At 40.1% G+C, this 24307-nt stretch overlaps 2 protein-coding genes across 8 annotated transcripts in view; one reads left to right on the top strand and one right to left on the bottom strand.

Annotated features, from left to right (window-relative positions):
* Nucleotides 1–10: 10 nt before the first annotated feature.
* On the bottom strand, nt 11–15951 carry rcor3 (REST corepressor 3). 2 transcript variants are annotated; one of them, XM_044343660.1, is made up of 13 exons: nt 15883–15951; nt 15446–15731; nt 15293–15349; nt 10027–10104; nt 9883–9935; nt 9619–9780; nt 8777–8901; nt 7118–7196; nt 6764–6979; nt 5523–5600; nt 5188–5245; nt 3455–3699; nt 11–2348 (listed from the first exon to the last, which is right to left on the bottom strand). In XM_044343660.1, the coding sequence occupies exons 2-13, from the start codon at nt 15567–15569 to the stop codon at nt 1962–1964; spliced, it is 1662 nt and encodes a 553-aa protein (XP_044199595.1). In that variant the 5' UTR covers nt 15570–15731; nt 15883–15951; the 3' UTR covers nt 11–1961. The 2 variants fall into 2 exon arrangements, with proteins under 2 accessions (XP_044199595.1, XP_044199602.1); XM_044343667.1 differs by lacking the exons at nt 15293–15349; nt 15446–15731; nt 15883–15951 and adding an exon at nt 15206–15286.
* Nucleotides 15952–21440: 5489 nt separating this feature from the next.
* kcnh1b (potassium voltage-gated channel, subfamily H (eag-related), member 1b) overlaps nt 21441–24307 on the top strand; it is a 60934-nt gene continuing 58067 nt past the window's right edge. For 2 of the 6 annotated variants that reach the window (XM_044343547.1, XM_044343538.1), the window contains exon 1: nt 21441–21672. In XM_044343547.1, the coding sequence (XP_044199482.1) occupies nt 21600–21672 (73 nt within the window). In that variant the 5' untranslated portion in view covers nt 21441–21599. The other 4 variants (XM_044343564.1, XM_044343556.1, XM_044343521.1 and 1 more) reach the window with 3 other exon arrangements.

The raw sequence follows: 24307 nt of genomic DNA, 5'->3' as shown, positions 1-24307 counted from the left end.
AAAACAGTCAGACGGTACAAATGTAGTTTTTAATGAGAACAGCCAGCAGCTTCATCTTAACATCAATATTTTACAAGTTCTACTGAAACTCAAGGATTCTGACTCTATGATTCCAGTCACATTTAATGCCGTGATACGTTTGTCCAAAAAGCATTAATTAAGAGCACTTTCACAATGATTCTTTTTTTACACCGAGTCCAAAGTGGTAGCACCAGGAAGAAGAATAAATAATGAAAGGACAGACTGACAGCACATCTGAAGCTCAGACTCCAGATGACGATGAACTGCTTTTTAGATTCAAAATGAATCTTCAACATGTAGAAAAACAACAGCTACTCTGAGAAAATGTAATCTAACAACAGAACAGTTAAAAGAATAGTGAGGAAGATGTTTCATTTGGATAAAGGAGACATTTCTGCAGAGACTGACGGACATCTGGGTGAAGCTTTAGTGTTTTCAAAAAGCATCAAATCAACTATAAAACTGAATGTACAGGAGCTGTTTGTCACAGTTGACGACTTATTGGCGGCTGGTTGGATGGACGATTAGTTTTAGCAGGTTACAAATTATTCAAGTCGATAAAAACTGTACATGTTGATGTCTAACGTTACTGTACACGCCTGTCAGACGGTTTATTTACCGCTGGTTACCATGGACACGCCGCCATGTTGACTGACAACAAATCATAAAAACAGGGATCAACTCCAACCAGAACCTTTGTACCAGAACATTTAAATTTTAGTCTGCTGATATTCTGTATTTTTCTTCTACAGAGTCAAACCAACAATGAACTGATCTACTAACAAGTATTGTGTGTGTATCCAAAGCCTGATATATCTGATTCCTCTGGGCCGTAGACCTCCCAATGTTGATTCATCCACCACTGAAAGTAGTCCCCAACAAATGCACTACTGTATTTCCTCCTGTTTGTTTGCAGCTGTTTAAGGAAATCACTGAGTCTTTTTTTTTTTTTTTTTTTTTACATGAAACTATATATTTGTGAGATGATTTGATACATTTACGTCTTCAGTGCAGTGGGGACCAATGGGCTTGCAGCTGAGAGCCACAGACGGAGTCGGACTAACACATTGTTTGTCTGGATTTTACAATAACAAAAATAAAGAATATCACCAGACATAACCTTTAAACACAAGACTATCAGTCTGAGGTTATCTTAAAGTGTACACCAGTACAGCCAAAATCAACAGGTGAAGTTCAGGTGGGCTGAGAAACAAACGTCAGTGGAGACTCATGAACCCTGGAAGGAGGACAGTTAAATGAAAAAGATAAAAAAAATTAAGTTTCTTAATGTAAGAAATAACACTGATTCTAATTTATGGTAGTTTTAGATTTTAGTGTGATCATTATTTCTGATTCAGATTTATTTAGTTAGAACAATGCGTCATCCGACTTTGAGTATCTACAAGACAGCTTATGAGAGCGACTACATCGTGGCTTTCAAATGTTTTACAGGCAGGTCATTTTTGTTGGTGGTTAATGCAGTTTTGTCCGCATAGAAGAACAATAATGGAGAAAAAGAGGGGACCAAGGATAGAACCCTGTGGGACGCCACAAGTCTGGTGATGATTAGTTGATTGAAAAGTCTCTGCTTTACTGATCTGCACTGACGTCTAGTCAAACTTCCTTTGCAAAACAGACATTTTGAAACCAGGTGCCCATCAACCAGCAGTTATGCTGCATGTAAGTCCTACGGGAAAAACAAACATCAACTCCTAAAATACTGTTTACCTCTTCTTCTTCTTCTGTACTTCAGCTGTAAATATAAAAACTCCAAATAGATTTTTGCTTTGTGGTTGAAGTAAGTCAGTGAAGTCAGTGAAAGATGAGTGTTGGTGTTTTCTGGTTATTTTAAACCGCAAAGTCACTCAGATTTTCCCACAGGACCTGAACGCAGCCCTGCAGACGATATTTCTCTTTACAGAAACTCAGTCTGACGTTCGTTAGTGGAGGGAGGAAGACGAGGCCGTCTCTGATTGGTGGACGACCAGGCTAGAGGGTTGCTGGGCGGAGCTTGGGCCCGAAACCCCCGGGTTGCCGCCGAGGGTCATGGGAGCCGAAGGGCGGGGGTTGAGGCGTGGGGGGAGGGGGTTGGAGGGGCGGATGAGAGGTGGGGGCTGCTGCAGGGTGGGGCGGGGCTGCAGGAAGCGGGCCTGCTGTTGGAGGGGTGGCGGCTGGCGGTGCAGGGAGGGCGTGGCCGGCAAGGAGGGCCGCAGGAGAGGAGGGGGCTGGTGGAGGGAGGAGGAGGAGGCGGCGCTGGACGTCACTGGAGTCTGAGCTGAGGAGGACGAGGAGGCAGCAGGAGACGCACCTGAGGAGGTCACCTGACCCTGCAGAGAGGAGAGGGCAGGGCCAACATTACCATTAATATTCAAATCAGCCTCATGGTAAGATATATATTATTAATCAATTAAAACTCTCAGTCTGTTCCTTAAAGCAGTGGTTCCCAACCTGAGAGATGTCCAACAAGACAGGAAATACAAAAACAACATTTTCACTGGTCTTTGCTTTGTGGTTTTGAGTTCTGAGTTGAGTTTGACATCTTCAGGCCTCCATAAACTACTCGAATATGACATCATGCATTAGCTCATAACTTACAGACATTAACCTTTGAAGACATCTTTCTCTTTTAAGTGTCATGAGCCAAAAAGTTTGGTAACCACAGCCTTAAAATGACCCTACTGTTGAATTTAAAATGTTTTAGATCATTAACTTCCAAAACATGAACGTACTTTACGTCCCTGCTGAGCATTTACCAAATCACACCATCAAGGAGCGCTGGGCTACTGCAGGAAAGTATTCTGACCAATATTGTGATTGTGGTTTAAATTAAGATTGTTTTCTTTCACCTAAACTCTCGGTCTGTGTTTGTCGTCACATTCAACAAGATCTCATTGTACAAAGCACCAACTTATGGCTCCATAAACAGAATCAGCAGTTACTTGTTCAAACTTGTAACTGTTGAGCCCAAACGTCTGGGCGGCCAATGTTTTCACTTAGTTTTTGTCACAGCTGTGGAGCAGTTGAGAGAAGATTTTATATTGATAAGTTTCCTGATTTGTTTAATAAATCTTCTACACATAAGATCTATCTGCCAAAAAGCAACAAACACACATGAAACTGATGTGAGTTTGGGTCGTTTTTACATTCACACTGTTCATCAATTCATGTTAATATTTCAGATGTTTGAGAGTCTCAGAATCAACAAGGAGTCTGTGAAACATAATATGAATGTAATAATTGTATTATCATGGCACAATGTTAACAAACCAAGTAGACTAAATGTTGACTGTGATGGATTATCTCTCTGAAACTGAAACAAACGGCTGCCTGGAAGAAAGGAAATCAATCTAAAACTAATGATTTGTGAAGTCAACATGAAAACAGATTAAACATAAATGCTTAATTGTGCAGCGTATGGAGTTAAATGTCCCACCTCTTCGTCCTCTTCGTCGGTGCTCTTCCCTGACGGAGTGGTGGAGCTGTTCTTCCCTTCCTCTCCAGAGGTGGCGCTGTCTCCGCTGGGAGCTCGTGTTCCCTGCTCGGCCTCCCACTCCTGCAGCACCTCCTCCAGGTTGAACCGCCGCCGGTAGTTTACAAAGAAGTTCTTCACCTGGCCCACCGTCTTGTTACCGATGACGTCAGCGATGGCCTGGAAGTCTTTCCCGTATTTCCTGACACCTGCAGAACATCGCAGAAGATTTACAGTGATGTCATTGTTTCTAAAACTGTCACTAAAACACAGAAGAAGAAGTGAAGCATCCTGTTGGAGTGAATTTGTACAGGAAACACATAGAAGCAGGCGTGAACTTTATCTCTGAAATATATATATATATATATATCTACTGACATATGAGGTGGAAGGAGGGACATTTTCTACACGTTGCTCCACAAATTATATCCAGAAAAAACCTCCAGAGACTAAACAACACATCTGTGATGATGCTCAGAGACAGTCCTGCACCTGTTTTAGTTTTATTATATATTAAAATTATGCATATTATGTATATTATTTTGGCTCTGCAGCTACACACAGAAATATTAAGTTTATTTCATCTTACATCTATGCTGTTTGCCTTTAAACATGTTTCGTTATCTTGACTTTCACAATGATCATAAAAGGAACTTTTTATTCTTGCCAAATAAATACAGCATCCATACACATAAAAACAAAACCTTTGTTTCATGTATTAAAATATGAGTTGATGCACTGTATAGAATATATTAAGACCTCTTCCAAATCAAAAGAAACTAAAACTGTGTTTATTTTCCTCTTTGAATATTCCTTAACTTTGTATTTTTACTGATTTATTTCTCGTCTGATAAACTTACTGCATGTGTGTTTACCTCTGGCTCTATATGTTATCTGCATGATGACAAATTAAGTTGCAAAACTGAAGAAAACACATGAGAAGAAGTGAAATTAGTGCTTAAGTGACAGATTTTGCAAAACAATTGACTCTCACTCACTTACTCTAGATTTGAATAGTTGCAGCAGCCTCTAGTGGCCGTTACAGGAACTGCATCATATTAAAGGACAGCAGACAGAGTGGATGCATCCAACATCCCAGTTCCCTTAATTGCATCCACGTTTCCCTAACGTGTGTCTCACCTCCTCCCACTGAAGATGTGAGGATCTCACAAATAAAACACAAATGAAATGAGGAAATATGTTTTTAGAGAAATGAGACGTCCTTTCCTCTGAACCGAGGTCACAGCTGGATCAGCTGACAGTCGACTTTAACATTGTTGATATTCTGGTTGTAGTTTTGTTACTTAATAAACCAGATTATGATTAGAATATCTTATAAACACTAGAAATTATTTATTTGGTCAAATGTTTCAGGGAAAAAGGGAATTACTTAAATAATATCAAACTACAGTTTCTACCTGACGCTCAGGGATTTTCAGCCTCACATGTGACTGAACAAATGATGATAAATGATTAAAATGTGTTTCTTACTAACAGACAACAGACTTCTCGTCTCTCTGACTGGGGACGGCCTTCATGAGGGCGGACCGCAACGACTTCCAGGTCAAGTGAGGATCAATAAAGGGAATTGGGATGCACATACAGTGTTGAAGGTCTTCATCATACCAGATATGCACAGCTGCCTGCACCTTTCAAATCTGTAACCTGCTGTTACTACAAACCGTGATGAAGCTCACCTTGAACTGCCAGCAGCTGCTCGTCCGTGGTCCAGCGAGCGTTCACCTTCTGGTTGCACTGAAACACAAACACAGTAGAAGCTACTGACAAGTAGAAACTGTGCAGTGTGTGCAGTGTCGCCCTCTGGTGGTGACTCATCTCCATACAGGAAAAACTTTACCTCAAAGGGATAAAAACTCTACAGAGTAGAAAACGAGTCAACATCTGTCCAGAGGATTAAAATGAAGAATACTGATGAGTTTCATTCATTTCCTCCGGACTAGTTAACATTGTATTTTTGGGTGGTGAGATGAGGAAAGCGGTGAGCTTCGGTGTGTTTGGATCAGTAATGTACCTCCGGCAGCTTGAAATCCTCGATGCCAGACTCCAACATGTGTTTCAGTCCGCTGTTCATCTGTTTGGCGTTCTGGACCTGAAGAGCAAACACAAACACAGAAAACAAGAGTCTGACTTTCACTGTTTCTCTGATCTTTATTACAGATCCTCTGATCAGTTACTTCTCTCTGCTCCACGTTCCTGATCTAAATCTAAAGGTGACCGAGCTTCTTCCATCGCTGCTCTCAGACTGCGGAGCAGTTTGTCTTCACTGTCAGATCCTCCCCGTCTATCAACACTGTTGAATCCCAGTTAAACACCCTCCTTCATAGAATCTATAGAATTTAACTTGACTTAATCTCTGAATTAACTTCTGTCTTCAGCAGCAAACCTGTTTCAACTGAAACCAGCAGGTGTCAGCGTTTCACACACAGACTGATACTGTGGACGAACTTGAGACAACAGTTGAAACACAGTTTAGCTGCCCGGAGCGACGAAGGAGCAGCTGTTACAGTTACTAGTTAACAGTCCGTCATGTTTATGTCAGTTTGGTGTTTCTGTCGTGTTCTCTGACTGCTGGTGAGTTATTCTCTCTGTCAGTAACATCTGAGTAAAATAAAAAATGTCTTTACTGTAAAGCAGCAACCAAACTGATTTGTAACATGTAACGTAGGAGGAGGAAGAGGAGGAGGAGGAGGAGGAAGAAGAGCAGGAGGAGAGGAAGGAGGAGAGGCAGGAGGAGGAAGAAGAAGTGGAGGAGGAGGATGAAGAGCAGGAGGAGGAGGAAGAACAGGAGGAGGAAGAACAGGAGGAAGAAGAGGAGGAGGAGCAGGGAAGGAAGAGGAGGAGGAGGAGGAGGAGGAGTAGGAAGAAAAGGAGCAGGAGGAAGAGGAAGAGGAGCAGGAGGAGGAGGAGGAGGAAGGAGAGCAGGAGGAGAGGAAGGAGGAGAGGCAGGAGGAGGAAGAAGAAGTGGAGGAGGAGGAGCAGGGGAGGAAGAGGAGGAGGAGGAGGAGTAGGAAGAAAAGGAGCAGGAGGAAGAGAATGAGGAGCAGGAGGAGGAAGAAGGACGAGAGGCAGGAGGAGGAGGAGGAGCAGCAGGATGAAGAGGAGGAGGAGGAGGAAAAAGAGGAAGAGGAGGAAGAAGAGCAGAAGGAGGAGGATGAGGAGGAGGGGGAGGAGAAGCAGGAAGAGGAAGAGGAGGAAGAAGAGTAGCAGGAGGAGGAAGAAGCGTAGCAGGAGGAGTGCTGCAGCACCTCCTACCTGTCTCTTGAGGGACACCAGCTCCATGTCGAGCTGGCGGAGGAGGCTGTTGGCGGCGGAGGCGCTGCAGGAGACGGCCACCACGTCCTCCTGGGTCAGGTACATGCCTTTGGGCGGGCGGCAGCGGGAGCGCTGGTGGTGCCGGTGCTGCAGCGTCTGGTGCTCCCGCCGACCCAAAGCCACCTTGGAGCCCGGCAGCACCGGTTCCACCTGGTTCTGCAGGAGAACACGCAGGAACGTGACGTCTTTATTTCACTTTACTGAAGTCTTCCACAGATTTAACGATGTGAGACAGAAACGAGGCCTCAGGTGAGTTATCGTCATGGCAACAGAGTCTCAGGTACGTCCACATACCTCTTTCTTGGTTTCCTTGTTGGGGTCGTAGTCGCTGTCGTTTGCTTCGATCGGATTGGCCTCCTCCATCTCCTCGTCACTACGGCAACAACAAGCCAAAATTCAGTCATGACCTTTGAATCCAGTTTCTTTACCTGTCAGATGCTTTTTATTAGGGACCGAGTCCAGAAGGCAGAGGACTTCTGTAAAACAATATTGTTTTCCGTGTGTTTCTTTCTTTCTTTCTTATTACGCCACTTAATCCCTAAATTTGACCCCCTAAACATGCTCAAAAACTCACCAAATTTGGCACGCACATCAGGTCTGGTGAAAAATTTGATAAAATGTAAAAATTAACCCCTAAAGTGCCAAAATGTGCTCTCTAGTGCCACCTATGTATCTAAAATGGCCGACACAGCCCGTAGGAATGTCGTAGAGAGATCAAACCAAAACTCAATTATTCATCTCATCAAGACCTACAAATCATACACTGACACCCCTGACCTAAATCCAACAGGAAGTCCGCAATTAGCCTTTCAAAATAAGACTTTGTCCCAATTTTGGCCCCCGAACAAACGCCATCTCCTCCGAGGGCGTTAATGGTATCGGCTTCAAACTTTGATACATGACTTATGAAACTATGCTGAAAAAAAGTTGTTAAAACTTTGCAATAACTCGAACGGTTTGGATTTTATAAGCCCTGAAAGTTGCAGTGCCACATCACCCTTACAATGTAAACCAATGGGGAGGCAATCTATGAGCATGAACTTTGTGTCAAACAGAGGCTTCTGACGTCTAAACTATAAGTCTGACCACTTTGAAACCTGTATCAATGGATTTGCAATGAAATTTCCTACTAAAATATGATTTTTAATGTAAGATTTGGCCAAAGTCATGGGATTTATGAGGATATTTCACAAGAAGCGTACTCTAAAATCCTCCTCTCCAACTGCTCCTGGTGATGTCACTCCCTCAGTGCTGTGAAACATTCCGCAATACACACTCATTATAAAATCACAGGAGGAGCAAGAAAAGACTTTAAAACTCACACTCTAATATCTCAAAAACAATAAAAGATAGAAAAAACATGTAAATTCAAGATTTGTAGGTCAAAGTCTCGTGACTCATTTAAAGTTCAAATGAAGTTTGTATCTAAAACTATGTGGAAGCAGTAAATGTTCAAAAAGGTGTGGGTTCGCTCACACTCTCCATTCAAATATATGAGTATTTTTCTGTGTCCAGCTGCAGTTACTTATTGTCTCTACACACCTGACAGTACACATGTCAATCACACTTTGACCTGGTCATGTGGGTTAAAAGTCTTTCCTTTTCTAAAAATAGACTTGATGAAAATTAGGAAAATAATTTGTTTTACGCACAAAAGTTTTCAATTTACTAATTGAAATTCAAGTGAATGGGCCCAAAACTTGCATAATTTTGATGCCACAGGTGTGAGCAAGACAGACATGTCTCACCCTGCAAAAAATTCTCATCCTATCAATCAATCTTTCAAAATAAAAGTACACCACACTTGTAATAAATATCCCTCATTTTTAAAAAGCAAAATGATCTGATCCCGACGGGCCAGCGTGCGAGGTCCCGACCAACACTGCTTGCAGCTTTAATTTGTTGATGTTTTTTGTTTAATCTCAGGTCAGAGTGTGTGTCAGGTGTCGTTACCTGTCGCCCTGGTTGCTTCTGTTGGCCAGTTTGCGAGCTTGTCGGTCCATCAGACTCGTTCTGGAGCGAGTCTTCTTCCAGGAGTAGTAATACTTCACCAGACTGGAGATGGATTTATCTGGTAACTGGAAACATGAAGCAACAACAACAATCTACATTAACACAAGTTCAAAAACACCCACTCACACGGATGATGTCAGTGTTGTTATATGATCATTAAGTTACAGTCACGTCATTAAAAGTTTATCATAAAAAGTTAAACTTTTATATTTTCCTCCTTTTTACCAGAGTATTTGTGCGATTCACACCAGTGTTTATGTGTCAAAAAAAGTAAAACCTGCTACACACTGTAACTAACAACTATTTTCATTTGATTTAGCAGCTGCTCATCGTTCACACCTGCACACAAAGTTTATGAATTATCTCATCGATGAATAAACAGCAGAAACTCTTGATGGATGGCAGCAGATAATCTCTCAGTAATCAATTATTTAGATTAACATTAAACTATTTTTATTTTAGCCTTAGTTTTATTGAGAATAAATGAAGCTAATGCTCACCAGCAGCTATGCTAACTATGCTAGCACCTTTTAGTGAACTACAACAGAAGCTTTGTACAAAAGTTACAGCTTTGAAATGATTTTGGACTTCTACCAGATATAAAATCTGTCTCAGTGTAAATGTCTAGTTTAGCTGCTGGCTAACTTTATGTATTTGAGAGGCTGCAACCAGCAAATATTTGGCCTTTTCAGAATATCTGGCAATTGATTATCTATTGATCAACTAATCCATAAGTTTATTAATGATTGCAGCTCTAGTGACGTTTTCTGGATGTGTTTTACCATCTGCTGGATCCGGTGGAAGCTCTTCCCGTGGAAGCTGAAGGCCTGTTCGAACAGAACCTTGTCCTCCACCGTCCACTCGTCTGGAAACGGGGTGAAGTTCGGCAGGTCGGCCAGAGACTTCTCGATGTTGTGTTTGTGCCAGAAGAGCATGCCGAGCGCCTGAACACACACACACACACACACACACACACACACACACACAGTGTTAACAGCCTGCAGACGCTCCAGTCTGTCATTAACACAACATATAAAGAGAGTCACCTGCTCCACGTTGTATCCGTGTTTCTCTTTGGCTATAGCGATGTATTCGTCCACTGTGGAGGGAAACACACACAGTCAGTCTGATCTGATCTGAGGACCTGATTGAGGACTGCAACTGTGTGCAGACGACTGAAGTTCACTTACATTTAGAGTCGACGATGTTGTGATACGGAGACCAGACCAGCATCCCTCCGCTGTCTTTATCTGTGTACTTAGTGGAACCTGAACGAGGAAAAACATCAGAGAAATACACGACTTCAGTCCTCAGCTTCGCTTTTTAACTTATTATTATGTAATTATTAAAGGGGCAGTCCGCTGATTTATGTGCTTCACTTTACTCATCATGAGAATCAAAACTCAGCAACAACTGTTTAAAGGACGAGTTCACACAACTTTCAAATGTGTCTTAAACCAACAGTCAGTCATCAAATGAACATTAAAGCTGTTTTTCTTGCTGTAATCATTCCTCCTGTTCATACTGACCATTAGAAGATCCCTTCATAATGACCTTACAATGGAAGTGATGGGGGTGTTGTTAAGTTGTTAAAGTGTTAAGTTGGTTTAGTTGGTCATTATATTTGGGTTCATGGTTGTTAATTTGCAAAAATAATAAATAATAGTAAATTAGACTCTTGACAATTCTTTAACTGACAGAAAATATTCAGTTTTCAGTGTTAAGTTTTGTGTGTCAAACTTAGATCTTTGGACTTTCTTTGAAAGCCTCATGTAATTTGGTCGTATACAGGAAATGTGCTCATTATAGAGTTTTTCAGAAATAACCTAATATATTAAAATGTACACACAAAACTACACACTGAAAACCTGCCAACTAAACCAACTTTACACTTTTTTTTCTATAATTTGGACCTAATTACACCACCCTCTCTGTAAAATGTCCTGAAAATGAAATACCTGCAAATTACTCAAATTATTATTGTCATCATTTATTAATATTATTAATATCTGATAATGTTTATTTACGTCAGTAGAGTTTGTTAACAAACCAATATTTTAAATTAATTAAATGAATCAGTTTTCATTTCTGGGTCAAACTTGTAATTTAAACAGTTAAAGAAATGATTGCCAGTGCCTTTAAAATGGTCTTTTTAAAAAGGTTGTTATATTTTCTTTCAATTTTTAAGTTTTCATTGCTTTTGATGTCTTTATTGATTGTTATCTAAAGCCTGACCAATAAATGATCTGATTTCATGTTATTACAGGTGTATCTATAGTATCTGTATATACAGCGGTGAATCTACCACATATGCAGGTAATGCAGCTGCACGCCGGTACGGGCCCTTCTTTATCTCACCACTATCGAATCAAAAGTTCTGGAGCATCTCCAGCACTGAGTCTACAGCAAACACGCAGCCACTAAACTTTTATGGTAAGCGATAAATATACATGTTCCTAAATGAGCCAAGTCGTCTGCTCCGTGGTGTCACATACTTGAAGTTATTCATTCACCAAATAAACAATAATACAATAACAGAAAACCGTTTTACATATACAAGCATATCATTTATTGACTCATACCTCTATGTTACATCTCTATATTAAGTTTAACTAAGGGTTAAAGGGCAATTTGATGTTCATAAATGTGCAGAGTGCGCCCTACTGTGTAGCAAAAACCACACTGAAGAGTTAAGACAGCGATTAAGTGAGAAACAATCGACATACAAACCCAAAAACAGGTTTCAGAGGCGAAAATTGAAAGAAGTAGCCGAAGAAGAAAAAGAAAAGCTTCCAGAAATAAGCAGTGTCTCTAAAAAGACGAGATAGGAAGCACTAGTTGTTCCACTGAGCAGGAGCCAAATAAGACACCTGCTAACGCTAGCGCTAGCACGCCATCCAACACCACCGAATATGGTGAGAGCGAGGTGCAAGAGGACACGCCGGAGCCGAAGCCAGTAGCTACAACTGCCGTCGTAGGGACAGCAGACATGTTCCTGAGAAGAAAATTACAAATGTCAAACGTTATATTGTGTCTAATGCAAACATCCGAGCCCTTTCCCACAGGATCCAACGCTGCTTTCCACTGCCTACTACACCAGCAAACAACAAAAACAAAACAAACAACTGGTGTAATTTATTCACGAAAATTCCAGCAGCATGAAACATCTTCTGTACAGACCACTGAATGTGTGGTATAAGACCAGCAGCGTTTCCATGGAACTATCGACAAGGACTTGGAGACGTCAGGTACTGGACCGTCTGATTAATGTCACACTTACTTTAGCTACAAATAACATCCCATTCAGAGGACACTGAGAAATATTATGCCAAATGAACAATGGTGATTTCCTCTCTATCACTGAGCTGATGGAAAAGTAAGACCTGGTCCTAAAACATCTAATTAGCTCATTCATTGACATATCTAAGACCAGCGGAGTGGCCATGGAACTACAGACAAGGACATGGAGAAGACTAGGGCTGTAGTCTGCTGGTCGACTGGTCGATCAGTTGGTCGATATGCTCTCGTCCGACTAAATTTTCATTGGTCGAATAATCTCCGTGTTACTTTCATAAGGAGAAAAGTGCTACATCAGCAGCTTTCCAGGATTAATCCATTATTTCCTGCGGCGGGAGGGACAGACTAACAAATTACTTGTGAAAACAACGGGGGTGTATTCAGAACTTTGAACTCGCTCAACCTGATGGAGACTGCTGGGTCTAACTGTACTCAACGTTTACTGAACGAACTATCGACAAGGACATGGAGACGACAGGTACTGGACCGTCTGATTAATGTCACACTTACTTTAGCTACAAATAACATCCCATTCAGAGGACACTGAGAAATATTAGGCCATATGAACAGTGGTGATTTCCTCTCTATCACTGGGCTCGTCCTAAAAGATCTAATTATCTCACTCATTGACATACGTAAGCCCATCCTTGCAAAACGTCTCTCAAAAAAGTCATTCTGGATGAAATACAAGCGGGCCCCGTTTTTCACTGTTATTATGGACACTTCACAGGATGTAGCTAAAGTAGATCAATGAGTCAGATCTTCAGATGTGTCACCATAGAGAGAGACGCTCACGGTGTAGCCAGTGACGTGAATATCGAGGAGTCATTCGTTGGATTCCGTAAGGTGTCCAATCGAACTGGCCAAGGATACAACTGCATCCATAGATGACGATCACAGCGCAGAAGGCAAACATGAGCGGCATATACACAGAAGTACAAGCAAGATGTTATGTTCACTGTGCCTCCAACAACCTAAACCTCATCCTTAATGATTCTGTGAAGATACCAGATACAGTAAAGCGCATATATTTGTTCTTTGGGCACAACATTAAGCGATCAGCAATGCTCTCAAATAGACCAACTACGACCCAGTTTGACTCCGACATCAATCCCAAATGTCGCTGTAAAAAGACAAAGCCCTTCACGTTAAGAAGCAGTGACCTGCTGAAAGCATTAACAAACATCTCACGAACAAAAAGCAAGAAGAAGATGAGGTGGACGAGTCTATCCCCATACTTTAAACGTTCAATCAAAAAAAATTCAGCTTCATCTGTCTGGTTCTCCAAAACAAGATTTTGTGACACGCAAACATTGTGTTCTTCAAGCCAAAGACGCAGACCTGGACACAGCTGGACAGAACCGTCGCAGACCTGCAGGCCTAACAAGACCGGTTCAAGGATGCCAAACAGACCCTGCAGGGGCGGTAAACAAAACCTTCAAGGATATTCAGCGGAGGACGGTGGAAGAGCATTTTGATGAGCTTTGTCAAGATGAACGTTTAGCAAACGCAAAGTCTTATTTTCGCATGACTGTGTTCAACGCTTGTCTTAATATAGTGGCAGAGATTCACAGGTTTGAGGACAACAGTGGACACATTCAAACCTCTACAGCTTGAAACTCTCTGCACTGCAACAGATGATGGACTTTTTGAGCAAGGAAGCAAGTTATGTCATATTTACAAAGATGATATAACTTCGGCATTTCTGGGGCAACTCCAGTCAGTCCGTAGGCGTTTAAGAGAGAGTCGATCGTAGACAACAACCACATCACTGCAAGCTTTGGGGAAGTCTGTACTGTTTTACTGCTTTTCTTAATTCCAGTGACTGTTACACCTGCCGAACGGTCCTTGTCCAAATAAAAGATTATTAAAGCTAACTTCATGGGACAGATCTGTTTATCTGGACTTACCGCTCTATCAATCGAGCCTGCCAGCTGGATCTTAAGAGCGCACCTATGATGTCAGTATTTGATTAATTATCAACCATCACTGCCGTCTGTTTTCCTCGTAATTATTTCATTTGGGCTTCAACTGTGCAGAGCGTTTCCCTGCTGCTGGTCTCAAAGCTGCATGTTTTCACTTCTTTCATTCGCTACTGACATCACGTTATGTTACGTCTGATTCTGATGGACAGGTCCGCTTTGACCATCTTGCATCGGGGCTCGGCGCTGACTCGTTACGCCGCTGTGTGAACATGTCAGCTGATCAGTGACAGTAAATGCCAAACATGTTCATGGTCATTAAAAACATTTTTAAATCTCCATTACAGAGTTTGTCCAGCAGAGGCCGCTGAAAAAGTTTATTTTCATACTGTCAAATGTCCCAAATATCACAGATTTTTGTTGTAATTGTTTGAAAAAATTAAATAAATTTACAGGATTCTTATTAAAATAGAATAGAAAAAACAATAAATATTAAACAAACATAAAACCCAAACTGAGTCTAAAATATCACAAAATCTGATAAAAAAAAGATGTCACAAAATGATCAAAGAATCTTATTTTAAAACAACATAATTTCATATAACTACAAGTCATAATTTATTAAAGTATTAAATATGATCACATTATTTGCTGATATTTTGGTATTTAAAAACTTTAAATATATTAATATCACACACACAAAATCTTCTATATGTCAAACTGTAATGTTTTCTTTATGCAAACTTACACATATTCTAACACAAATGATTAAAAACAAAGAGTATCAGTATTGGAAAACACATATTGGACTATATTACTTCATGAAAACTTATTGTTTTATTATCTATTTTATCATTTTTATTGCCTGCAGCAGCTGTTTGCCTGCACTCTGACACCAGGATTATTACAAATTATTTAGTATATATGGAGGTGAAATACAGAGCACCAATTAAAACAAACCAACTCCGTTTTTCTTCATTAATTATAATTTAATTAAAGTAACAACTTGTAGGTTTATGTTTCTCTCTGCAGCTTTAATCTTTACTTTATTCTAAACTATGTTATTTATTATTGTTGTTGTTATTTACAGCAGAGTGAAACCTGTTTCTAACGCTCCTCTAACACTGACAGTTTGAGACCACTGACTCACAGACATGAAGCCTGTGTCTCTGGACGTGTTCGAGGCTACCACCGTCCGTCACTCCGGTACAAACCAGTGAAACCAGTAAAAGCTCACCGGGCTCGAAGTCGGGAATGTTGGCCTGATAATCCGCTCCGACCCGCATCCCCACATCTGGAAAACACAGAAAACAAACCCGGGACATGTTTTTATTCACATGTTGACGTTCAGAGCGCGGAGCGATAACAGGCTGTTCGAGGCTATACTCACCGTGTTCGTCGTCGCTGCCGCTTTCGTCAGAAAAATGTCCGTTAGAAGCGTTGGACGGACTCTTGGTGCCGTTTGAGCGACCTTTCCCTAAATACTCCGAACCTTTGTCCATCATCCCCGGCATCTCCGCGCTCAGATCCGCCGTTTATAGCCTCCGTGTCGGGATATAAGATGTCAGCAGGAGCCGGAGGTTTTTCTGCTGCTGTTCGCTCGCTCCCCGCAGCGCCGCCGTGTCGCTGTCGCGCTCTGCGCTGCGCTCCCGCCGCGTTTACACGTTCCGTGCAGACTGCAACACATCACACAAGACGACGGCTGAGTCTCTTCTGAAATTTACATTCTTATAATATATGAAATGTTTCCTGTGAGGGAAGTTTTTGCCGCTTTAAAGCCGTGACTGAGCGGGGTCTAACCAACGCGGCGGAAGGCTTTTTACGCACCGTCAGGCGGCAGTGAGACTCCTGCTGCTGCGGCGCCTGTGGTAGCAGATCCTTCCGCCGACAGAAACTAATAAAATTTAAAAAAACACAAAACACATTTAAAACTGACTTTTAAAATAAAAACAACGAATATTAAGCAAACATAACCACCCAAACTGAGTCTAAAATATTATAAAATCTTAAATACCAACAGTAAATCTAATTTTAAACATCATAATTTAATATAAATACATGTCACGGACTATCAAATATTAAATATGATCACATTATTACATTATATTTACTAAAACGGATTAGATATTGTTAATAACTGGCCTGTTGTTTTTGTTTTTCTCCTGTTTATCAGTCAGTCTTCCTGCACTGAGTCCCGATGAGCAGCAGAGGGCGACACCGCTCAACAATCTGACTCCTGACAACAAAAACAACAAACAACAAACAATCAAAACTTCACTCGGACAAAATCCAGTTTGACAGTCAGACAGCAGAAAAAAAACAGAAAACATGAGTTTGACTGTCTCTCCTTTGCGTTTCTAGTTAACTAATTCAGTTTAAATTCAACTAAAAGCTTCACTTTGACTGTGAAACAGTTGTAGAGTCTGGCTTCTGTTAACTTTTACTATTACTTAGAGTATATAAAGACATAAAAGTAAAGGTAATAAATGGGAAAACAAAGAAAACTCTGTATTGTATTGAATTTTACAGCAGATGGTAAAAATAAATCATTATTTATAGCAGTAGTGGAAGAAATACTGAGACCCCATTCAGAGTCATTTATATATATATAAATTCATATTGATTCATGGGTGTGTACATGTGAGCAGCATTTGAATGTAGTCAGGTTAGAGCTAACTTTAACAACTTATACTGTCTACTAGTCTAATCTATTAACTGATGGTTTTACATATAAAATATTGATCTGAAAATTAGTGAGTAACTAAAGCTGATAGGTGACAAAGGTATATGAACATTTTATAAATATTTCCCTGGAAGTACAAAGTAGTATAAGTAAAATACAAGTTCTTCAAAAATTGTACTTAAGTACAGTACTTGACTAAATGTTCTTAATTACTTCCAGCACTGGTTTATAGGATCATATAAAGTCATACAGATAGTTTTGGTTTTATGAGATGTTCAGATACAATTACAGTTCAAAACATTTAAAATGACATTAACAAAATTCAACAGTAACGTCTCTTTTCACTAAAGTTTTCATAATTTTCTGTATAACTGTAAACAGGGATATTATTTATAGAGAGATAAGCTGCTGGCGAGTTCACAAATTGTAATTTCCTTCACCGTCAAAGACATTTCTTTCAACTCAGCAGATGTTTTATCTGAAATATGCTATAAAAGTACGTAAACACAGCAGACTACACATGCAGCAGAGAGTAATCTATTAGTTAGTTTGTGGTCATTTGATTGAAACCTTTTCAGTCTCCAAAAACAGCATTTTTACTTTATTTCTATTTATGTTCCTCTCAAAGTCTTTTAATAGCTTCAAATATGAGTGTTGCACATTTGTGATTGTTATTATTATTGTGAACTCGTCCTTTAAGTTAATCAAAGATTCCAGTAAATGTAGTTTTAGCAGTTTGTAGTCGCTACCAACAAGTATCAAATATGTGGTTCAACATTCTTCATTTAACACTTATGGATCGACCGATTTGCCAGATTTTTTTAAAAGTAGTTTGGTGATTTTCTATTTCTTCATGTCAACAAATCTACAATAAATTGATCTACTTGCAAGCAGATCAATTAATTTTGTTTCTGTTGTGTTACTGATATATCTTATTCCTCCGTTGTCAAAACTATTAAAACACGTCAATGAGCATGTTCCTTCATCACCATGAACACACACACACACACACACACACACACACACACACGCTGCACAAATACTCACCAAGCACAAAATGTGGATTCATCCGCTGCTGAAAATAGTCCCAAACAAATATACTATTACCTCTTGTTTGTTTATTAAAACAAATAAAACCAGCTGTTTTTGGAAATTAAATATGAAACTATATATTTGTATATTTTTTTAAGACCACAACTATCAATAGGGCCTCACCTGCCGATAATTTTGTTATTAAATTGATTAATTGTTTGGTCAATAAAAACATCAGAAAACACTAAAAGACATTAAAAGGTGAAAAAATCTCAAGGTGACGTCATGAAATGTCTTGTTTTGTACGAGCAACAGTGTGAAACCCTAAAATATTAAATTTAATATAATAAGAGTAGTATATATATATATATATATATATACATATATAGTAAGACAAAGAAAAGCAGCAGTTCTCCATCAGATTTTTGAGCATTTTTACTTGAAAACTTAAACAATTATCAAAATAGTTGCTGATGAATTTTCTGTGGATTGACTAATTGATTAATCGTTGCAGCCCTACATTTCTTAACGATTTAGTTCTTTATTAATAAAGAGTTTTACTGAGAAGTGAAAAAGGCAAAGGTCCCTGACGTAGCGTGTTTGCTAACTGCTTGCTAACTGTCAGTTGGCTAGCTTGTTAGCTCGGTCACTATCACGACAATAAGATCCTTCAGTTTATTCAAAGACATCCTGTTTATGTATCGTGTCCTGCTGTTTCCTGACTGTGTGTAAAACATGTTTGCTGTTTTTACTCCGACAGAAGAGCTTCAGTACAACTGGAAGGACGAACCAGCTAATAGCTACGTTAGCGCCCTCCATTTTGGATTCTCCAGCTCTCCTAAAAGTTAAACAACAACAGCGGCTCAAATATTTCCAAAGTTTATTCCATTGGAGTAAATAGATTTCACTGCTAAAAAGGTCTTTTAGATGATAAAATGTTACAAGTTGTTTTTATATCCAAAATTAAAGTCCAGAAAACAAAAAGGTTTTCCTTTTTATGAACCTCGGGTATCTCATTGCTCCAAAATGCAACATTTTCAGTTGATACTCAGCTGTAAGCAGTAAATATGAATTCATGGCTTCTCCTCCAGAATAATAACCAGGTTAGAAACCTCAGTGTCAGTTTCAGCAGTTCCATTAAATCTGTCACAAAATCAGAAACTTATAAACATCCCAGAGATTTCATGTAAATACAACATTTGGAGGAACTGGCTAGACTGCTGTGATGGACTTTTCTGATGGAGGACTTCCCATGATGCTCCTCCTCCTCCTCCTCCTCCTCCTCCTCCTCCTCCTCCTCCTCGTCTCCATCTGTACCATTGATGCGTGTCACTAACTTGGCTTCTTCCCCGGAGTTTTTATGCTTTCTCATCTCTCAGGTGACCTTCGGCTGCGGACCGACTGCTGTCCAGCGTGACGCCTCATCGCTGCTGCTGCTTATTATTATTAGTCATATTTCTATTATTATTATTATTATTATTATTATTATTATTATTATCTTTGCCATTGTTATTATTGTTGTTACTATTGTTGTTATTATGCTTCTCTGTGTCTCTCCCCCCTTCTGTCTCTTTTCACCCAACCGGTCTAGCCAGATGGCACTCACCTAGAGTCCGGTTCTGCTTGAGGTTTCTTCCTGTTAGAGGGGAGTTTTTGTCGCCAAGTGCTGCTCACGGAGGAATGTTGAGTCTCTATAAATTAAAGAGTAGACTTGTTCTATGTGAAAAGAGCCCTGAGATAACCTCTGTTGTTATTTGATGCTTTATGAATAAAACTGACTTTTCTCTGGTTTCTGTGGTCGGACAGATCCAGTAGATCCAGAACTCTGCTGCTAGCGTCCTGACAAAGACTTAAAAATCGAGTAGTTGTCAAATCACTAAAGTTTTCCTGCTCGTCTGTAAATCTCTGAATCTTTTCAGACAGTAAGAAGCTTCCAGAGCTCTCAGGCCAGCTGGTTCTGGTCTTCCTGTGGTCCCTAAAGCTAAACATGATGAAGCTGCTTTTAGCTTCAGCTCACATCTGGAACAAACTACCTGAAGACACATCTGTTTAGTAAAATTTTAAAAGTTCACTTAATAATTTTTATCTTTTAAATGTTAATTACCTTTTTTAAATCATATTTAATGTATTTTACTTCTCTATTGCTTTTACTTGCTTCTTTTAGTCTTGTTTTTCTTTTTCTTTCTGTTCTTGTATTATTTTGTATTTTGTAAAGCATCTGTTGAAAATCTGTTGACTATTTTCTCAATTGATCGATCAGTCATTTGGTCTATAAAATGTCAGAAAATGGTGAAAATCACTGATGTCTTCAAATGTCTTGTTTTGTCCACAACACAAAGATATTCAGTTTACTGTCATAAAGGACTAAAGAAGCTAGAAAATATCCACATTTAAGAAGCTGGAATCAGACAACTTTGACTTTTTTTCCTTTAAAAATGACTCAATTGATGAGAATCAGATGGTGGAATTTAAAACTGTCAAAAGTCCCCGTTAAGGAGTCACATGACCGCACCTGAGCAGCAACTATTTCCTGTTTCTCTGAATCCACCGGCTCACCTGCCCGCCGGCCTCCGGTCCTGGGCTCCAGCCGTCGGGTTGACTTCCGGAGCGGATCGATCTGTACCTGCAGGAGTCCCGCTGGTGGAGGAGTTTAAAGCCTCTTGGATGCGTCTCCAGCTGATCAGCCACCATCTTCCAGACCTGCAACCAAGACCAAACTGGAACATGGACAAGGACAAGTTGCTATGATCGTCGCTCCCTGCGACCTGTTGGAGGCGTGAACAGACCCTGGAACAGTTGCGGGTCTAGTACCTCTCCTGGAGGTCATGGAGGATGATCAGTGGGCGCATCTCGGGTCTCTTTTTTGATCTTTCCTTGCGTCTCTCCTGCATCCTCGGTGGGAAGGACCAAGGAAAGGACGCAAGTGAGGGAAACATGGATGCGACTGTCAAGAAGTCCCATCACGGAGTCACATGACCGCACCTGAGGCAGGGAGGATAAAAACACACGCGCTCCCACCTGGAGAGGAACCGCCTCCCTCAGGTGCACCACTTCACCTTAAGAAGAGTTTAAACCACACAAATACAAAGAAATGAAAATAAAACGGCTCTGCATGTTGAACTTTGGTTTCTTGCCTCATTTATGGGTCTCAAACACACTCAGAAATCCAACAGAAACGATTAATCATTATCAAAACAGTTGGAGATTAATTTAATAGTTGGTAACTAATCGATTAGCCAACTGATCGTTGCAGGTCTATAAAGTACTCTGAGTTTTCTTGTGTAATCATGTAAATAAAGCTTCTTTTGTTGTGAACTGAGCCGTTTAATTACAATAAGGAGTGATGTAATGATGTCACGGTGTCTGTAGGTGTCTCTCTACCATCCTCTCTCACCTGTACTCTCTCTCTCTCTGAGCGCGCGCTAAAGCTCAGCCTCACTGTGGCTGCTGTGGGAGCGCGTGCTGCAACCATCTGCCAATAAGGAGCCTGCTGGGAGAGAGAGAGAGAGAAGGGGAGAGAGAGCGCGAGCTAGAGGGAGAGAGAGGGAGAGAGAGAAGGAGAGAGAGAGAAGGGGAGAGAGAGCGCGAGCTAGAGGGAAGGAGAGAGAGAGAGAAAGAGAGAGGGAGGGAGAGAGAGATAGAGGGAGAAGGAGGGAAGGAGAGAACGCGAGCTAGAGCGAGAGAGAGGGAGGAATAGAGAGAGAGGGAGGAATAGAGAGAGAGAGAGGGAGAGCGCGCGCCCCTACTCTACAGAGCGCAGGGCTCGTGCAGCATCAGATATGTGAGCGGCGGGAAGCGGCTCTGCCTCGCGCTGCAGGAGGACGGCAGGATGGCGGGAGGACGGCGGGGTCTGGTGGCCCCTCAGAACACTTTCCTGGAGAACATCGTCCGCCGGTCCAACGGTAGGATCCGGTCCGGTTTATACGGTTTATCCGGTTTATCCTGCTGAATGTAAACGGTTTAAAGGGGCTGTTTGTCGCGTGAAGCGTCTCGTGGTTCTGTTGGGTTTCTGACAGAAAGCTGCACATGTCCAGTTCACAGCAGACTGCTAGCTAACACTCACTACTTGAGCTAACAGGTATATTACACAGCTGCCTTCATATACAATTATGTCTTTTTAACAGTAAAATAATCATTTTCAGTTTTTAAAGCCGAGCAGCACATAATTACCCGCATTTTTAGAAAGTTAAATCATGCTAAATGCCTTCCCCTTTATTCAGCTTCATATATTTAACCAACGTTTACACGCAGATATAAAAAGACATATTTTCATTTTTAAAGCCAAATGAAGTTATATTATGCTTCACGCCTTGCTGCTTATTCCTGTATTGAGCTTCCTAGTTAGTCGAGCTGTGAACTTGCTGTATATTTGACAAGAGAAAAACGAACAAGTCAATATATTCAGAATTTAAAGTAGCTCTACTTTCTTTTTCTGTCTTATTATAAGCTATGACTTGTCAACCCTACATTTGACTTGATATGAATTTAAGGATAAATTTAAATCATTGGTCAACAGAAAGAAATTTAAGTGGCCAAAACTTTGATTATCAATTAGTCATTTAAGTAATTTATCAAACAAATAACCAAACTTTTACAGTCCCCACTTTGTCCCATTCTCCATCTTTTACTCTGATCTGTGTAATTGTGAATTAAATACAGTTTTGTTTTGGACTGTTGGTCGAACAAAACAAGAAAATGTTTCACCGTGGACTCTGCAAAAAATTGACGTAATTGATGTAATTTTTTCACTATTTTCTGTTATTTTAAAAAATAAAACAATTAATCCGATTATGATTAATAAAACCATATTTTACATTCATATTTAAAAACTTAACTTCATTTTCCATAGTAGCATGATGAACCCTCATCCTGTCGTGAATATCAGTTATTTTTGTTTTAAGATCGTCAGTGAGCATTTTGATAATAATTTTGATAGTAACATTAAATTAAATAAGTGCTTCCTAGTCTGTATTAGTATTTAAAAAAAATAAAAATTCAATAACTATTAAACATTTACACCAACAAGACCCAACGGGAACGTTCTTATAACCAATGTCACCAGGAGTTACCAAGAAACATTTCTAACAACCTTTGGGGAACGTTACAGGAACATAAGTGTTTGCTTGCCCGCCTGTTTCGGTGGACATGAATCTTAATAATAGCAATAAATTTGTGGTAATATTAATCTAATAATGAGGAACAAAGGGACTGAAACACGAACAAGTCAGAGGCTTTTGTAAAAATTTGTGGGATACCTTTTGGTAGTTGAGCTAGCAGAGCTGCCTGCACTTTAAACATTACACTATAAAAATGAAATGATGACAGCAAGAATTAGCACATTACACAAAACGTTAGTTATTGCTTTTCACAGAAAACGATCACCTTAAAGAACAATAATAATGATAAACTTTATTTATATAGCACTGTTGTAAACACAGTTACAAAGTGATTTATAGTAAAGCAATAAAAGAAGCTGAGAAAAATGTAAAATTTGTTAAAATATGTTATATTTATCCCTGTGAATGTAAATGAGAATAATATTTCATATTAATGATTGGAGCCACAATAATAAGTTGTAGACGTATATGTGTATTTCAGAAATGGCTGATTTTTGTGATTTAAATGTCATCAAACTATAATTATGAGAGAGGAAAAGGCCCTCCACACTATGACAGTCCAGTATGTAAGTTATAATGTCTCGTTGGATAAACCTCGCTGGACACGGTGAGGAATTTAAAAACCGTGGAACGTTTCTGATGAAACACATGAAGTGTGTCAGAGCGTCACGTTTCAGACCTTCAGCCGGTTTGTTTATTGTGTCCTTCGCCTCTCCTTCTGTTCTCACTGCTTCAACTGTTTCTGCTCCTTTAACCACGTTTCTTTTCAACTTTTCAGTTTGGACATTATCACATAGACAGACAGGTACAGACCAGTGTTTCCACATACTGTCGTGTACATGTTTTATCCCTCCCCATCCATTCACCTGTGTTATTTACACACACACACACACACTGATTATAGTTCTTGTTAAATTCTTTATTTATACATGTATTTCTTGCTGTTGTGTGAAATCTTGTTTACAAACTATGAACTTTTCAGCGTATTAATGCACAGTTTGATGCTGTCTGTGGGGGGTTCATGAGACCTAATGTTAAAGTCTATTTTTGGAAAGTTTGGACTCATGAATCTCTAACACAGTAACACAACACCGCAATTACAGTGAAGTTCAGACCGACAACAGTCGCTCAGTCATTTTATAGCCCGACTCTTACTGGATTTTTGAGACCGTTTAAAAAAAAACCCCAAAGTGATATCAGCAGATATTTATTCTTTACATAAACACTTCTGATAAGGACGCCTTAAATGTGATTTTTAACAATTGTGACCAAGATGTGTAGTGTTCATAGACTGTATAAAAATATGGACGTAGCCACCGTGACGTCACCCGTTGGTTTTTGAAGAGCGGCTCCGGCCGTCGCCATCTTGGCAGTACGTGACTCTGCCTAATCCAAAATGGACAAAGAGGCGGAGCTGAGG

Source organism: Thunnus albacares, chromosome 3 (genome assembly GCF_914725855.1).
Source record: "Thunnus albacares chromosome 3, fThuAlb1.1, whole genome shotgun sequence".
In the NCBI taxonomy this organism is placed as follows: domain Eukaryota; kingdom Metazoa; phylum Chordata; class Actinopteri; order Scombriformes; family Scombridae; genus Thunnus; species Thunnus albacares.
This window is presented reverse-complemented; position numbering and strand designations above follow the sequence as displayed.